This window comes from Pyrus communis, chromosome 14 (assembly GCF_963583255.1).
Source record: "Pyrus communis chromosome 14, drPyrComm1.1, whole genome shotgun sequence".
NCBI classification, from domain to species: Eukaryota; Viridiplantae; Streptophyta; class Magnoliopsida; order Rosales; family Rosaceae; genus Pyrus; species Pyrus communis.
In genome coordinates, this window is record NC_084816.1 from 22,922,122 (window position 1) to 22,941,293 (window position 19,172).

Below are 19,172 nucleotides of genomic sequence, written 5' to 3' on the forward strand. Positions count from 1 at the left end.
TAAGGAAAACAAGGGTCGGGGTAGGAAAATTTGGAAATTTCTAATTTTTTTTTTTTGTCAAACTAAATTTTCTTGGAATAAAATAAAATTTTAAAAAAGATGAAAAAGAGAGGATGGTGTTATTTTAAAGTATAATGTGAGGGAGACTACATTTTTAAATTAAAATTTCAAACTAAACGATGTGTCACTAATAGAAAATAAGTATATTAATCAACACTTAAATAATAATTAAATCATTAACAACCATATCATTTGTTTTATAAAAATTTGATTTAAAAATTTGATCTTTCTAACATTACCCTATTTTAAAATAGAGGAGTGCCCAAAGGGTGGTGGACTCTAAGAGAGTGTAGGTTTCTTCGTTTATAGTTGGTTTGAGAGGAGACGCTCTGTGTTTTATATTGTTTTACTCCGAAGAACTAATATCGCTTATCTTTTAATTTTTTGTATTAGATAAACAAAAAAAAAGAATAGTATTATTAAACATGCAAAACCGACACAAATGATATATAAAAGGAAAAACTAATGAAAAGTCTTTAAAATTTTTAGTTTTAGTCAAAATGACAAAATAAAGGTCTAAATGAATATTATCAAGAATGACTTTTAAAAGTAAAAATGTTTTTAATATTAAAAGTAAACAATACCAATAATGTTTCGTTAAGATTCCTTATATAAAATCCACTTGTATATTGAATATTGATGTGTAATAAGTAAATATATTAATTTTACGTGTCTAATTTATTGAAAAAGAAATAACACACAAGTAGAGGAAAAACTCTATAGCTAGCTAGGGAAAAAGCTAGAAATTCTGCAAAGGAAGTCAGCCAAGGCAAAGACGAGGAAGAACCACAAATCCACTCAAAATATTTTGGGTAATTTTTTTTATCTGTTTCTCACTATCTTTTTTATGAGTTAATTTTTGAGTAATGCTAGTTTTTCTTTTGGAAGTATGACGCTGGCACTTTCTGTCTTTTACTTTGTTGCTGTAATAAAACACCCAAACCCCGAAAGGACCTTGATTTGAATATTGAAAGGAGGGATATATTTGTTTACAGGAAGACTTATAGGAGAATAAGAAGCAGCTTAAAAAGCTTTGTCAAAGCAAGGGACAAGGGTGGTGAAAAGGCAAAGAGATGTATAGAGATGCATGGACCGACCTTTCTCAACTTTATTTTTTGCATTTTATAATACCCCACTACTACCATGATTGATCCACTGACTGACTGACTACAACTATATCTACAGTATTTACAATGCCACATTATATATATTATTATTATGCACATTACAAAGCATTAAAACTAGACTTAATTAATGTACCATCTATTGAATAGTTGATTACCTTTATTTGACCTTTATTCAATCATTCCTCCCAATTTCCCAAATCGATCCCTTTCCTAATATTATAAGTGCTAATAAGAATAGTTTGGTTAAGAAGAGTCTAAACATTGGTTATGGGTTGCCATTTTAGTTCTCTTTAGGGTATCTGCTCTTTAATTGAATACTTTACACGTTATTGTGCTTGTTTGTTATTGGGACAACTAGCTCAATCAGTATATATGCAAAGAAGGTGGTTATCGTCCCGAACTGATGTTTAGGCCAAGGCCAAGAGAATTATTTTGATATTATAAAATGCATTTTACAATATGGAGAGATGAAGAATGGTAGTGCAGAGCATGCATGAAGTGACAAACTTGATTAACGATATTTAGCAAATGCCAAATCTGATTATTAAATTGAGATATTAGAATGAAAGCGCCAATACTATTGTTTATTATTGAAACCACATATAATTATTTAGAAATATAATGATTTTTGTTGATTTAAACACCCAACCTTTTCTACATGCAATTACCCGATCAAAGTTGTGATTGAATTATTTTGGGGGTTCAGAATTTGATTCAACTCAATTGTTGGTGGTCATTATATAGTTGAGGAATTTTCTTGCCCATTTGTGTGTCTTTCTTTTGTTAATATTCTCTCAGATCCTAGTGTATATAAAAGTGCCCAAGCAAACCCCACCAGAGGGGAATTTAGAAGGCCCTCTCTACCTTCTTTTCTCTTTTTCTCTTATAACTTTCTTTATTCCAAACCCGAATCTAAAGCCACAAGCAAATTGCCCATTCTGTCCCCTTCATTTTACCAAAATCAGCAAACCCTTTGCCTGTACATTTACAATACACATGGTTAAAAGTGTCCTTGGCAAGGGATTCTCTTCCTTTTGAAGCCATGCGTGTCTTAAATAACATGGGCAGCAACCATGCAAAACCAATCCCTTAAGCCCCAGGCGTGTAGGGCACAGGACCCATTTGTGAACTGCACGTTGTTCTAATTTTTTTTTGCACATATAAATCCTTTGGAAATTGGAATCCTATGTGGGTTTTCTTTTGATCTTTAAATCTTTTGAATATGCAGGGCCTTTTTAGTGAGATTCATGTTCTTTTCTTTTGGGATAAGATGAGATTTATGCTTCACTGATTAACACCTTTAGGAAAAAACAGTGCGATGTACAATTGGCTGAAAAAAAACAAACAAACATAAAGATAAAAAATTTAATAAATCATAACCAAAGTTGGGGAAAAAAGAAGAAGCCATTTCAGTATAGCACTGTAACATCATCATAACCTAAGAAGGCAAAATTCTTAACCTAGATAAAAAGAAGGCACTATTCTCTGTAAACACATTGCCCAAAATTATTTTCCCTACCAGTTTCCCTCCTCACCAAGTTAACCAAAGTTTGTGTAAAACTATAGGGGGTGGGGGAAATAGGAACTGATCTAATCGTTTTGGTGCTAACTGAAGATCCTTGCCTTTGGCTGTGTTCTGGCTTTTGAGGTCTCTTTGTTGTTGTTTAGTGTTTGGGTTGATTGTGATCTTACTGTTTCTGAACTTGGTTTTAACAGAAAATTAAAATTGGACATTTGACAAATAGGGGAGATCGACAAATACAGGTCAAATTTTTTTCCTTAGGGTCAGCTAGGCTTCTGGAAGTTGGTGGCAATTTATCAATTAACAAATTAAAATGTTTCATGGGGTTTAGTCTTAGTCTCTGATAATATACTGTTAAAGTTTGAAACACTTTTTATTTTACTTTTCATATATACAATTAAGAATATCTCTCTTTGTATACAGCTCTCGTCTTATAAACTCATTATGTAATGAGACCTTGAGTCTCCCCTAGTTGAGAGAAGTAAGAGAAACATAACTCAGTAATTGTCATGTCAAGGTAATTACCAACATAGGAAAAATTAATTATTTATTTCATCTAAAGAGTATATGGACAACCCTTCAATTAAAATTGGGATTTTGCTAATTAAGCATAAAACTACTATTGATTGATATGGAACTTATAACAAGCAATGAGCCAAGTTTGAGAAATCAGAAACCCTAGAAGCGTGGAGACGTAAAAAAAACTACCCTTTCAAGTAATTGAATTAAACATAAAATTCTGATAGATAGCAATCTCAATATCTTGTGAAGAAGAACTTACATAAAATAAGTTTACTGCTATGGTGATCTTACGTTCAAATAAAACAACATTATATATAAGTTTCTTATCACTTGACATTGTATTGTTAAATTAAGTCGAACATAACTGTAAATTCATAACTCATTTTATATGAGTTGCTCATCATATATCATCCTGCTGATTCTAATTTGAATTTATTTTATATAACTTTGTTCTGTTCTGCATTGCATGCAGAGAGAAGGCAAATTTTGATGAATGGGGAAGAAAGGTAACACCGTGGGGGCCATTCCTTGCTCACGGGTTCTTTCTGTTACCAGATTCTCACTCTCACATGCAAGTTTTGGCAGGAACGCCTTATATATCTCTATCTTATTCTTATTCAATATAATATAAATGTGTGTGTGTGTATTTGACATGACACTTTACTTTCTCTGCTAAGCAATCCAATCCTAATTAGACGAACTAATTTATCAGTGATTCACTAAACCCTAATTTTTCGGTGTAATTGTTAGACAGTGTTATCAATTTATTCATGTTATAAAACATGCATTTATTTAATATATATATATATATTATATTGTATCTATTTAGTTACTCCATATCCATCAATGTTATAGAATGTGAATTCTTTTCTTTTCTTTTCTTTTTTTTTTTTTTTTTTTTTTAAAGAAAACTTCAACGGTACGAAGAAATTTTTTTTAAGAAATTTTTATTAATATTCAATGGTAAGAAGTTACACCTAGTTGGCGGGGTTGGGGGACATGAAACCTAACCCTCTACATCCAAACCTACGGGTCTAAACCTTCAAAATAGATCAAGCAACATCACATGATTAAAAAAAAAAAAGTGAGACAAACTTGCATGCCGAGATGCAAATTAATTTGAAGCAGAAACCAGGAAAGTCAACATAGTCTGAATACAAAGTAGCACGAGCCGCTAACGGAGGGGAATCATGCCATATCAAAGTTGGAGAAGACAAGCCCATATTAGTAAAATTATTCGTAACAACATTTTCTTCGTGATATATGTGGGAGGAGTCATCTTCCAAATGTGGTCTAAACAAGTAGACCATTGCATAGGAAGAGGCCAATGATAATCATAATCAGGCGATTGGAGAGCATAAATAACACTAGAAGAGCCACTTTCCAATCAAAGGTAAAGCCAACTCCATTGATATGCAAACTCTACACCAATAATAATTGCCAATAATTATTTGTGATGACCAATCCCGTGGCAGAAACCACCAAGAAGTTGACCATGGCAATCCCTAAAAACTTCTCCACAAGCAGCAGAACCAGGACTTCCTTTAGACAAACCATTGGTAGTAAGTTTAATCCAAGGAAACCAAGTATATATGAGACCAATGCACAGGAAGAATAGTACGCATCTTGCTAGGGATTGGTCGATCCCATAGCAGAAATGATAGAGTGTCAAAACCCTGAGAGTAACCAGGAACAAACTTCCCAGCATGAACGATCCCAAAATTAATAGACATGTAAGGACAATAAAAATATATTGGGCAACCCTAAAAAATAAACTTATAACACATAAATTAATAATTTATGAGTCGGTCTAACAGACTAACAAGTAAATTAACCCTAAAGTACTCATTCATGTTTTGGAGTGAACATGAAATGGCTTATTATATTTAACAATGTATTATATTGGATTTAATCCTCTAACACTCTTTTTTCTGTTGAGAAGAAATCCATAAATTTACATGCTTGCATTTCACTAATCTTCTCCAGACTTGCAAGTATCTCATATTTTTGACTTCTGACTTGCTCATATAACAGCTAATGCCGTGCCCTACATGATTTGCCTCCAACAGAATATGGGATGTGCCTAAAATTCCAGACACAATGAAATCTGAAAATTGATGACCTCAAGCCCCAAGAACGCTAAGAATTTCTGGGCCTAACAGTATGGGCTGAAACTTCACTGAATTACAGGCCCAAACGATCATTCATGGGCTTGAGTGATGGACATCCTTTGTGAAATTAATGGTTGGCCCCTCAACAATGAAAGGAGAGAAAAAAAAAATGGAGAAACCAAGGTGAAGTGACAATAATACCATTGGAGTTGTATCTTATGGAAGGCTTTACACTATATTTGGATGAAGGAAATAAGCTTAGAATTCGGGTAAAAATCAGAATTTATAAATTGACCATAAAAATTTAGAATTTTCGCCTGGAAAAAAAATAACTTGGAATTTGGGACCTCTAATTCCTAACTTTAAATTTCATGTAAATAGTCGTCATTTATCAATTTATGTGATTAAGCGTTTAAATATAACAAATTATGTATTCAATTCCATAGTTATTTTAGGTTAATCAAAAAAGAAAATTCACAAATTTTAGAAAATAAAATCCCGTCATTTCAATTTTTGTCATTTTGAAAATTTATTAGTGATCTTAAATTTCTTCATCCAAACATAGTGTTAGAGTAAGTGCTTGAGGAATGGAAAATGATTTTTGCACACTCTTAGTTATTAGATTGTAACATATTAAAACTAAGAGAGTATGTAGAAGGTGAAAAAGACTGCATCTTACGGGAAAAAAGGACGTTGGGTTTAGTATTTATGGGTTGAGGATGGTCTAATTGCTCAATTTTGTAAGTTTTTCGTTTAAGATTGTGTTTGCTCACTTTTCAGGTGTAGTCCACACTTAACGTATTTCACCAAACTTGAAAATAGAACAAAGCATCCACAGCTTTACCGTTTTTTATAAAATATACTTGACTCACTCTCACTCAAAGTGTTATCAAGATCAAAAAAATACTTCTTTAAGTTTTTATGTACAACGTAGTCAGAAATGTCTTTGATCATCAAAAGACACTTTTAGCATTTCTAAGAAGTCTTAGACTTGCACTAGAGAAAGGATGTAGATCTCATGAATTGGTGATGGCCTAGGAATTTCGAGAGCAGGAAAATACTTTATTTCTCCTTCCAGCAAAATTAGAAATCGAGCGCAAAAGCTTTTATTTTCATGCTTTAAGGGTGATCAGTCCACGAGAACATGCCTCATGGACTAACATAGGAACACAGAGGAGAAGTTAGAAACTTCAAACTTCCCATCTTGTTCCATAGAAACTTTCAAGTACAAGTTATGGAACTTAACTTTCTATCCTTCTTAAGTAATCCAAACTTCAGATTCCCTGTCAAAATGTTAGTCTGGTTTTTATGTGTTAGAGTCAGGATGTTACAAGAATATACTTGAACTGTTGAGATGACACTGCCATCTACATTACAAAATCTTTCAGATCAAAGTTGCATTAGTCTTACAAAGTGATCAAATTCGTGCTTTTCGTAGAAGTACTTTCGTACTTGTATCCTGTCTTCATCTGTAAGACACCAATGGGGTAAGGAACACATTTTAAAGGTGATGTTTTAAAGAGCATACTGTACCAGTTTTTGAGAGTCCACAGCTGATGAAGTGACTGAGAAGAGAACCGTATCCGACATGAACCAATCTACGATCTACACGGTACAAACGTAACATTATGAAGTTCATTGCTACCTAGCTCTCTTTACATCTAATTAATTAAAACAACATTTCAGTAACAGAAAATATCATACTGACAAACTACCAATGCAGTCACTTGGACCCAAAAACAACATGTGTTAGGGTTTCTTGGAGCTTTTGCAGCAACTCCTTTTCAAGTTCAACAGTTTCTCAACAATCTACCTTCATTTAAGAGAGGCCATAAATAGATTACAACAGGCAAGAGATAGATAATTATTTTATTTATGGTACATAGAACAGTGGTTTTCATAGATTAATAAACAACAACCTTGCGATAAATAACGATCATAGTTACCGAATTCTGTCCGACCAATGCCTGCAACCTAAACCAGGATAAAGAAAGAAGAGAGGAAATTATTAGAAGATGAAAAGGAGGCAATCAATTATCATGTGCTGGGTTAGAAACACCAGAAACAAAGATGGTATCTTTTCCACAAATAACCGCTGCTAATCCCCCTATCCTGTCAATACCAAGAAATTCAGAAGAAAGTTATGGCCTAATGGCACATGAAGAGAGACCCAAGAGACAAAATGCGAGACTATGAAAACAACTGTTGAAGGTTTTAGCCTTGTTTTGAAAGTAATGGTCAATGAGGCAGTGAAAACTGAAGAGGGGAGAGAGAGAGAGAGAGAGAGAGAGCAATGCAAAAGAAGTGCAGCTAGCTAGTCTACTTTGGCCATGAACCAAAGTAACCTAAGCGATCAGCCAAGATAATAACATCTTCATCTTCGCCTACGTCAGCACTCGGAATGGTTGAGTCTCCCTCAAACCTCTCACTCAATAGTTCTTCCCAAAATCCTTCATCAAGCTCTTTATCCCCGCTATCTAGTGGCTCTACCACTTCCTCCTGTTCCTTTCCCACCTTACCTAATCCTTGCATTTCCATCGCAAGTGCTTCAAGCTCCGACATTTCATACTCACAATCTCCAAATTCAGGAGGCTCCCTTTTAACCTGGTTTGATTTGCCACCACCAACACCACTAAGTCCTTGATCAATGGGCCTCCTCCTTTTCTTAGTCATTGCCTCTTCAAGCTCCTTTTTTTTCTCCTTCTGCTGGACTAGCTGCTGTATAAAAGCCGGGTTCTGCATTGCCCTTGCCAAGAAAGACATCATCTGCTGCTGCTTTAGTTCTGTCCCCTGTAACCTTTGCTCCATGGCCTGAAGGGAGGCTCTAGTACTCTGCTGCTGCTGCCTAAGCTTCACTAGTTCCATCATTAGAACCTGCTTGTCATGCCGCAAACGATCAACTTCTCCATCTATCCCAAAGTGGCCTAATTCCATGCAAGGTCCAACAGCTTGCTGTGCCGGAAAAGGCTGAGAAGGTGCTTTCCTTCTTTTAATGTTCTTCAAAAGATGCTTCTGACCCCTTACAAATCCTTCATTGGCAAACTCCCATCTGTTAGGATCAACCTTTCTAAAACCCTGCAGAAGTTAAATTACATTAGGACCAAAATTACCAAGAACCAATGACATTACAAACCCTACTTGCCGAATCAGATTCATAAATCTACTAAATCTTCTCCTTTAACCCCTTCAACCAATGCCTATCAAATATTTGATACACACCAAATATATATTATATATGCGCACTGCGCAAGGAGCTTAGATAGTGCTGAGTATTGTATTACTAACTTTTTGAAATTTGACACCAGTAGAAATCAAGAAAGATGGGCGACTAATGAGAATACAGAACATAGAAACATTAGAAAAAAGGTAGCGACTTTCATACTCCCGCCGTCTCCTCATGCACTCCTTCTCCTTGTTTTCGTCACTTGATTCTTCTTTGATTTATTCAATACCAAGGCTGAAAAACGAGAGAGGAGTGCAGAAAGAGAAAAAGGACAGAGAAAATCACCACCCAAAAGGACAGCACAGAGGAAAGGAGCACAAATTGAAAAAGTAAAGAGAGGGATGGGGGAAAAGCAGCAAGTAACATCCATGACCATATGAAAATTGAAGAAATGAAAACAACCAGTACAGTGAAACTTCAATAACACCCAAATGAAGTAGCTCTTCTTCTAAGCAGATTCAAAAGGAAAAACTCTTTATTTTTTTCCAAGAATAAATAATCAAATAAAAATAATAAAAAACTCAGATGATCAAGAACATTTAGGATTAGGGGAGGATTTTCTTAATTGGGTTGAAAAATATGGGAAAGAAAATTACAGGGGACTCGGATGAACGACGTTCAGTAGAACAATGATCATCCACACACGATTTTCACATTTACTTCTTAGCCGTCTGCGCTCTAAATTGAATATTTTACAATTTTTTGCACGAGGCTAAAAGAGGAGTGTTAAAAATCATCGCATTTGGATTATTTCCACACACATTAAAACTTTGAAGGTCTGCAAAACTTGATGGAAAAAGGATCGAAATTTTCACTAACCAATTTGTAAAGATTTCAGCTTGGGGGTGAAAACACACTTACGTAAGTGTTGAGCTGCCTCACAAAGCTTGAGAAATTATTGTGCTTGAAGTACTTGGGTAGGAGGCTCATCACAAAAGTATGTGGATCCCAAACAACAAAGCTAGCCCCTCCTCTGCTCCACGAGACGACCCCGTTCGACCCCGAGTCGTCCACCATGTCGTACGTCTTGTTCAGAAACGGCGGAGGGCCCATGTCGTTCAGGCCCTCCATCGGCTGCGGCGGCGGGATCGTCATCACCATCTGGTCGAAACCCGGACCTGGTTGCGACGAACTCGATCCCGGGTACTCTTCCTTCACTGGGTACAAATAATTCATGGCTAAAAATCGCAGAAATACGAACAAAATCTTGGTGGGTTTTGAATGTCGCACCAATTTCCACTACTTTTTTTCGAAATCGAATTCTGGGTCGGATCCAAAATCCGATTTTGATAATCAATTAAGCAAGAAAGAAGATTAATAAAGAGATTAAGAGTCTAAAAACTGACATGGTTTGCTGTTGAAATGCAAGAAAAAAGGCAGAGCTGCAGTTGTCATGAGATTCCTGCTTCCGAGTAGGAGGAGCTCAAAGGCGGACACTTTTCGAGATTTCTGATCAGGGAAAGGAAGATTTGAGCTGAATCAGGGCAAGAATCAGTTATGAAAGTGGAAGGAAGAGAGAAAGAGGGGGGAGAGAGAGAGAGAGAGAGAGAGGGAGGAGATAGGGGGGCAGAGAGAGAGAGCTGCAAAGTTTGAGACTTTGGATTTCTTCTTTCTTCTTCGGGAAAGTGGTTGAAAGCCATTGTATATAGTTGGCAGGTTTTGTCACAGAAGATGCTGCTGCGAAAACTGATGGGGTTAAATAGTGATCTAATCAAATCTTAAAATGTTTCGGGAAAGTTATGAAATTTCTAATGGATGTGTTATATTTAATACTGTTGTTTACTTTTCATGTATCTCTTGTTAATTTCCATCTTTTAATTTTTTTTTAATTCAATCAAGTCGACAATCGCATATTAAAAACATATATGAATAATAAATTAAAAATGTGTGTAAATAGCACACTCTTTTCTGATTTGCACATTAACTCTTTCTCCATTTGGGCAAGAAGTTTTTAGAGAGAGAGAGAGAGAGAGAGGGGGGAGACCGGGAGAGAGAGAGAGAGAGTGGTCCAAAGTTCTGGAATGAAAGTTCCATGGAGTATGGTGGAGGCATGGCCCCCATGGGCGAGCGATAAGCTATCGGTTTTGTACATTTCTGAAGTGTCATTGGTTGAATCATGGACCCCACCCACAATTGGGTGACATCACAGGGAAAAACATTATTGGATGGAGGATAAACGATTCATAGATTAAGGGAATTGTTATTAGTACTTTAAATTTCATTTTACATTTCAAACTTTCTATATTAAGAAAGAAAACTACACTTATGAAGAGTGTAGAATAAGATTTTTGAAGTGCCAATAACACTTCCTTAAATTAAATGTAAACCATATGATATGTCAAATAAAACTGCTACTATTTTATTATGAATTCACGATGAATAAAATCACTTTCATTTATCTTCAAAAAGTAAAATACAAAAGATAAGAAAAACCTGAATTCATCATGAATAAAACCACTATGGTTTATCTTCAAAAAAAAAAAATATATATATATATATACACACACACACACAAAATAAGAAAAACTAGTATAAATTATAATAAATGTTTTTAAAACAAAAACAATAATAAAATTAATAAAATGCATTTAATAACTTTTTTTTTTTTTTTTTTTGACGTTGCTGTCAATTTTGAGAGTAGGAGTAAGGGATGCCAATCCATATTATCACATTAAGTTTGGTTTTTAGGTTGGAAAACATCGTATTTGACTTTTCGGTTGAATAACATTGTTGCTACATTTTTTTACTGCTAATGCTAATTTTAATATTTTGACATCTTCTTTGAAAATGCTCTTATCTCTCTATCGTTCTCTCCCTCTCTCCTATGACAGTTCACCTTCGAGCTGACATCGTCGAAGATAATGATTTCAAGTACCATCACCAAAGAAGAGAGTTTGGGGTGGCCTCGCTGGATAAGAGTGGGGTTGGGTTCATCAGTGGAAAAAGTGATTAATAGTCGGTGGGCTGACAGAAGAAGAAAGGGATTGAAGGTTGGGTCGCTGGAGAAAATAGGGATTTGGGGTGGGGACAATGGACAAGACAGGGATTGGAGAGGAAGCAAAGGAGGCAAGAGGCTGGAGAGGGGATGAGGATAGGGCTGACATTAGCCATGGTGTATTTTTCATGGCAACACTAGATCGGGGGAAGAAGGAGATGATATTTGGTTAGAGCATCTCCAATCATGTTTTTAGTAGTTTTTTTTAGTCCAGCGATAGCATTAGTAAGTTAGATGTTAGATTAGCCACTGACGGTTCGAACTTACGCCGTCATGCAAGGGTACAACACATTCCCATCACTGTGGTAAATGGCCACTTGCATGTTTTTATTAGTTAAATTTAGCTAAAAAAAAAATAAAATCAGGAGCTCTAAATTTTTTTACCCTAATCATACTTTCTAGTTTAAGAGAAGCAATAAATGTCTTAATTCCTTTTTACTTCAATCTAATAATTTCTATAAGTTTTGTTTGCAAATAAAAATAAGAAAAGAATAAAAGTAAAATTTTGAAATAGCATTAAACATTAATCAACAATAATTAATGCTAGGAGTCTTAGAATATCCTTTCTCATTCTCTAGATTTAGGAGCTATTAGACAATCTCTATTTAGGTGGTGAATAGGGAGTGTAATTGGAGATGATTTTAATGATTTAAAGAAGGAATTCAACCATCGACAGTCACAACTTGTGGTCTACAAATATTGTTAAAAAAGATGGTCTTTCTAGCATCACCATTTTTCAAATCCTTCCTAAATTTTAATTAAAAGCTGATCTAGGGAGCTCATTGAAAATGCTCTTATATATTTGAAGGGAAAGAAGATGTGTTTGTTTTTTTTTTTTTTTTTTTTTTTTTTTTTTTTTTTTTTTTTTTTTTTGGTTTTATTTTATGTTTGGATGATAGGGCAATAGAGAATATTGCAAAAATTAGTATGCACATGTCATGATTTTAATGGGCGACCTAAAAGAGTGAGTACAATGGATACTCTCTGGGGAATATCCAATATTATTCGAAGATAAATATCACAAAATAAAATAATTCTCGAAAGAGGGTTTTGGAGTTGAAAAAATGAAAAATACGGTTGGATTGGTTGGTAGGGTGTAGGGACTACTTAGGGACGACTAAGCAATTCTAAATTATTTGTAGGACGATTAGTGATGTGCAATTGCGTTGAGAATGTTTTGTATCATTAGCCGTTGATTTAAATATTTATACTTTGTACATTAACAAATCTTATCTTCTCAAGTTATTTTGTCGTTTTTCGTTTTATCAACTTTGTTGTGGTTTTTTTTTTTTTCTTATAAAATAGATGTCGACTCTAAGAGGACAAACTCCATTAAATAGCCCAAACAAAATAATGGAAAAATAAGATATAATTATAGTTCAATTAAGAAAATAAGCTTATATGTTGAAAGATAATGTTTTTCCTCACTAAGCGTAAGAGTTTTTTTTTATTTTTTTTTATTTCACTCCACCTCCTCTCTTAATTTTTTATTATTATTTTTAATTGTACGAGAACAAAAGAGGACATGTTCTCCCTACACCTCACAAACCCTAATCTCTCTCTCCGATTTTTCTGCGTACAATATACTTTTCCTCTAGCAATATTCTTATGATTTCAGTTTATAAACTTAAAACTTATAGATTAATGGTTAATGATTTCAATAAGGAACTGGTCATTGGACTTTGGTTTCGATGGAGGGTGGTTGATTTTCATGGTTGATATGAGCTTTGCTTTTACTTCGTTGTAGAACTTTAATCCACACCTGAGTTTGAACCAGGGTTGGGTGAAGTGATGGAGGGAGGCAGACAATGGTGGCATACGGTGGGGAAGGCAGGTTGAGGCATGTGGTGACGCGTGCTAGGGTTGGGTGGTTGGGAGACTTGGGGTTACAGGGTGGCTGCTAGGTTTTTGTATCATCTTTCAAAGGAAGATGATAGATTTATACAAAATTCTTGTTCAACTCAGCACAGCAGATCCGTAGCCGTCTGTTGCTGTGTTGTTGGGTGTGGTGTTGGGGTGTTTAAGGGTATCCTTTGAACAAATGTGATGAACTTAGAAAAAGTTAGATTTTAAGTTTTTATATGAACTGTAGATAGAAATTGAGGTGAACTTAAATGAGATGGAGTGTTTAAATAGAAAAAATCAAATCATAAACTCTAAGCCCTTTTCACTTAATCTATACGTTTCGAGCTATCTCGTACTCTTAGTATAACTTAGAATAAAAATATCTTTTTTAACTTAAATATCGAGCTATCTCGTACTCTTAGTATACGTTTCGAGCTATTTCGAGATTAGTATAACTCTAAACTCTTTTCACATGGCTAAATATCCACCTTTCCCCAATTAGGTTTTAATTCAAAGTTATATAATTTCTTACTTTGGTGGTCAATGAAGTAATCTTCTAAATCTAAAGAGAATCCCTCCCACTCAATCGAGCATGACCGAGTCACCAAGACACCAACTTTTGATTTTTAGCCAAGTAAAATATCCTCTTTGGGTCTCCAAAAAAATGGTACGTGGATGAATCTTACTTGACACGTATCAACTATTTAGCTGTTAAAATATACTTAGGATAATACATTAGAGCAAACTAATTTAACCACATTAAAAAATAGGGTTAATTAGTCATGAGAATAGTCATACGTGGTGGCCCATGAAGTCGACACACCACCTTCTCGGCACAAGTCTAGGGAAAGTGGGGTCATGGGATAGGCAGCACAGAGCCAACAGTTTTCCCCGGCACAATATAATATGCATGATCACAAGCCACGCACTAAGGACAAGTTGCATTTGATTATCCGATAAAAAGTTAAGCATCGGCAATATTTTTTGTAAGATAATGCAAATTGTTCTTTGATTCTCACTCACTCGGTCTTGTTGAAATTATAGGACCACATTGCTAGATATTTTGAGTGAAATGATAAATTAATAAGGGAGATCCAATAATGAATGAGTTTATGATTTTGAAATAAGGTTTGAGTCTTAATCAGGCGAAAATTACGACCGAGTGTATGCTGGTTGTTTTCTTTTTCTACTTTTGATCACATGTTTGCATCATGTAAGGAACGATGATTTTGATTTATGTCATCCGTTACAAATCATGATTCATAAGGCATGTTAGCTATCTTCTCTTTATTTCGTCTGCCACCATCTTATTATTATGAATGGTATGCAATTTTTAACCCAAGTTATCTTATTTACAAATGTTAACTAAATCAAGTATCGTTAACTTTAAGTCATTTTTTTTTTACTGTAATCAACTAACTAGAGGAATCCAATATCTTTGATTATAAAATGAATTACCACTGTTAATAAAAAGGTTGGACAATTTTCCATTTGGTTGTTTTATATCATGAAGCAATTGTAAGATAACAATGAAAACGATTTCGACTATTATGCAACATGACTTTAGACTAAAGAAAGTACATGACAGATTGAGAAAAGTACAATTGATAGGTAGGCAAAATACTCTAATTATGGATTGGGTTTATATTTCAATCATGCATGGAGACTTTAGACTAAAGATTGGGTTCTAGAAGTGAATCATCTGCCTTACGTTGGCCGTTGTTTCCTTGATTGCCACATAATGCACGTGTTAAATAGAGAAGATTATAGGAAGATCATGCAAATGATATATAATTAGGAATTTATTACATTTGGCTTTACAAGTAGGGGACAAGTTAAGAGACTACCCAAATGCAAGTACGCGGTGCTTGGTACAGGTACTTACTAGGAATTTAGGAATGAAGATTTTCTCCGGATCCTCTTGTGAGGATTTTAAGAATCTTCAAATCGTGTCCGTTCATCGTATATCGTGCGGTTATAAATTATTTGTAATTTTTATTTAAAATTAAACATGAATAGTACCTGACGAAAACTAACTGCACAATATACGATAAACAGACACAATTTAAAAATCCTTGAAATCCTCACAAAGAGAATCCATAGAAGATTCTCATTTGGATTTTAGGTTTAGGGTTTTGACCAGTTTGGTTTGTGATTGCATTTGAGTGAGGATCCTTGCCGGATCCTCTTTGTGAAGATCCCGATGATCCTCAAATCACATCCATTCATCGTACATTGTGCGGTTAGAAATTATTGTAAATTTTTTTTATTGAAAATTGAATATAAATAGTACTTGACCAAAACTAACTGCATGATGTACGATAAACGGATATGATCGGAGGATCCTGGGATTCGAAGATCCGGCGAGGATCCTGAGTGATTGCATTTGACCTACCTAGTGGACAGGTGGCACGATTTGGTCCTTGGTTTTTTGGTACCAAATCCATATCTGATTGCCATTTAGGAGTTCATGAGTTGACCAGCCTAACTCTTAACACTTTTCCATCGTAATTTGGTCTTCTGTTTCCTCCACGATTTTGAAGTTGCAGTACTAATGTCCATCTTGATTGACTTCACAATTACAACATGGGAAATATATCTGCATTATGCATCGATGTTTGTTTGACCACAAGACACACGAGCCTCTTCCACATTCAATTTTGTTTGTTGTTCTTTTTTGTCGAAATGAATTTTGTTTGTTGTTGAATTGACACAATTTTTTTTAAAGAATTGGTCATTTGGAGAAACCAAAAACTGGGTATGCAAACAATTTTTTAAAAGGGAAGTCAATTATGATACTATTCATTTTACCATTTATTTTGTCATTTTCATTTAAACTTAAAGTTTTTAAGCCATTTTTATTAGTTTTCATTTTTTTTTAATTTATTAGGAAGACCAAAATTTTAAACTAAATGATGTGTCACCATTATGATATAAGGACGTTAGTCCACACTTAATTAATAATTTAATCATCAACAACTACATCATTTGATTTACAAAATTTGATTTAAATTTAGCATTATCCTTTTCCACTCGGTCTTGTTGAAACTATAGGACCACATTGCTAGATATTTTGAGTAAAATGATAAATTAATGAGGGAGATCCAATAATGAATGGGTTTATCATTCAAATTTAGAATGAGTCTTAATCAGGCGAAAATTACAACGAGTGTATGGTAGCAACTTTGTTTTTTCTACATTTGACCCCCCTTATTTTCAACATGCATGGTATGATGTTTTTGATTTAGGTCATATACAAAGCGTGTTAGCTATCTTCTGTTTAGATTGTCTGCCACCATATTATTATTATTATTCATGGTTTGAAAACTTTGATCTATGTCATTTTATTTACAAATAAGTAAATCAGATATCATTTAGTCATTTTCTTATTGTAATCAACTAATTAGACAAATCCAATATCTTTGATTATAAAATGAATTATTGAACTGTTAATAAAAGTTTGAACAATTTTCCATTTTGTTGTTTTCTATCATGAAGCAATTGTAAGATAACGTTGAAAATAAATAGTCTCGATTATCATCCAACATTACATAATGAAAAGATGATTAAGTACATGACTGATAGAGAAATGTACAAATATGATAGGTAGGTTGAATACCCTAATTATGGATTGGGTTTACATTTCAATCATGCATGGAGTGCTGGAGACTTTAGACTAACGATTGGGTTAACTAGGAGTGAATCACCTGCCTTACGTTAGACATTGTTTCCTTGATTGCCTCATAACGCACGTGTTACTTAGCGAAGATCATAGGAAGATCATGCAAATCACATATAATTAGGAATTTAGCTAGGGTTGTGATTGCATTTGGCTTTACAACTAGGGACAAGTGTCAAGAGACTCCTTGTTTCATAGATGTCTGAGAGGCTTTTTCTCTTTTATTGTATTTGGAAACTCAAGGACCCCTCTCGGAAGCTCGCCTTGGACCCCAGAATCTCAGGGCCGGCCATGTGACCTTCTGGCTTGTGATTGCATATTTGACCTACCTAGTAAGCAGGTGGCAATATTGGTCCTAGGTTTTTAGGTACCAAGTCCAAATCTGATTGACATTTAGGAGTTTCATGAGTTGACTAGCCTAACACTTCACAGTTTTTCATCGTAATTTGGTCTTGTGTTTCTTCTGCCTCCACGAGTTTGAAGTTCCATCTTGATTAACTTCACAATCACAACATGGGACATAAATATCTGAATTATGCATCGATGTTTGCATCCTCGCACACAGACTCACGACTCACGACTCACCCCCTCCAAACCCTCAAGAACCCAACTTCTTCCTCTTCCGCGTTCAATTTTGTTGAAATTACACATTATATATATATATATATATATATATATATATATATATATATATATTCTTTTTTCTTTTTTTGTGATAAAAGGGGTTCAGCCCCTTACGCTTATTAAATCGCTGAAGAAGAAAAAGGTAGTGCAAAGACGGGGGACAAAAACCAAACTCTGGAAAAGCAACTATGGCAACAAAATCATCCGTAATTTTCCACTTTTGACAAACTCTAAATTTGTGAATTGTTTGGAAAGCTAACACCGAATGCGTAAAACAATGGCTCGGCAAAGCAACACTAGATGTTTCAGTTGAGTGCCACTGAACATGTTCAATATCGTTCGGCCAAGAGCCAACCAGAGGGTACATCGGGGAGTGACGAGTTCAAGTAATGCCGGACATCTGATGTTTTTTTATCACGCCTTCTGATCACTGCATTGTAGAACCTGCTGGAGCTCTCATTTGTGCAAGCAATCCACAACCCTTCAAAGCCTTTCAATACAAAGAGTTGTTTATCAACTATGCCATGAAGTCGAGTATTGTTTCATTTGAATTGTGGGCTGCAAAAACAAAGAAAAGCATGATTTTAGTGAAGGAGATTTTTTTTAATTTTTAATTTTTATTTTTAAGATGCATGCCTGCAACGGTACCACCAAGTAGTATCACTACTAACCGAATTAATTTCAACATATGCAAAAATAATCTTAATTAGCTCCTTCATGTGTATATACTGGAACCGAGCATGTGAAATAACGAACAAAAATCGTTATTCATAACGACTAACTCCTCTTAGCTTCCATATATGTACAACAACAAAATTTTATCACAAGTAACATAACAATAGGATAATCTTCTACGATCAAAAATAAAAGGACAACCAAACAGAGAAAAACCAAATTAAACCCCTAAATACGTACACACATATATTAATCATGTAAAGCCAAATGGCATGATCATGCATCACTACACAGATCATGCCATTTGGGTTTACATGGTTAATAATATATATATATATATGTATATATATATATATGTATATATATATATATGTGTATATATATATATATATATATATGTATGTATATATCAGTGAACCAGCTAAAACGTCGTTATTTCTTTAATTGTTGGGGTTGTTGAACCTACTCGAGACATCTTGATAATTGAACCAGCTAAAACATACACTGCTTTGCAACAAACAAACACAAGGCCAATAGAAGACGTCTAAAGGCAAGTATTCAAGAAAAATTAAAGGGAGTGTGATGAGAATAGTAAGACTAATAATTATACTAGTGTGTGGTAAGTTTTTTTTTTTTTTTTTTTTTTTTTTTTGTTTTTTTTTGTTTGGTGGAATGTGTGTGGTAAGTTTACATCTTCTATAATTATAATAAAATCATGTAATTTTACATCTTCTTTAGATTTTGCACATTTACTATAATTTATCAACAGTAGTATTATCAAAGGGATTT

General features: G+C 34.4%; 1 protein-coding gene across 7 annotated transcripts; it reads right to left on the bottom strand.

Moving 5' to 3' along the window:
* Window positions 1-6,331: 6,331 nt before the first annotated feature.
* LOC137715879 (heat stress transcription factor A-7a-like) lies at window positions 6,332-10,110 on the bottom strand. 7 transcript variants are annotated; one of them, XR_011065606.1, is made up of 5 exons: window positions 9,912-10,110; window positions 9,427-9,722; window positions 7,262-8,417; window positions 7,058-7,151; window positions 6,332-6,947 (listed from the first exon to the last, which is right to left on the bottom strand). XR_011065606.1 is itself a non-coding variant. In XM_068455237.1 (3 exons), exons 1-3 carry the CDS (start codon window positions 9,958-9,960, stop codon window positions 7,662-7,664), a joined length of 1,101 nt encoding a protein of 366 aa, XP_068311338.1. In that variant the 5' UTR covers window positions 9,961-10,110; the 3' UTR covers window positions 6,333-7,661. The 7 variants fall into 7 exon arrangements, 1 of the variants encoding a protein (XP_068311338.1); XR_011065607.1 differs by having other exon boundaries at window positions 7,051-7,151; XR_011065604.1 differs by having other exon boundaries at window positions 6,333-6,947; window positions 7,058-7,155.
* Between the last annotated feature and the right edge of the window lie 9,062 nt (window positions 10,111-19,172).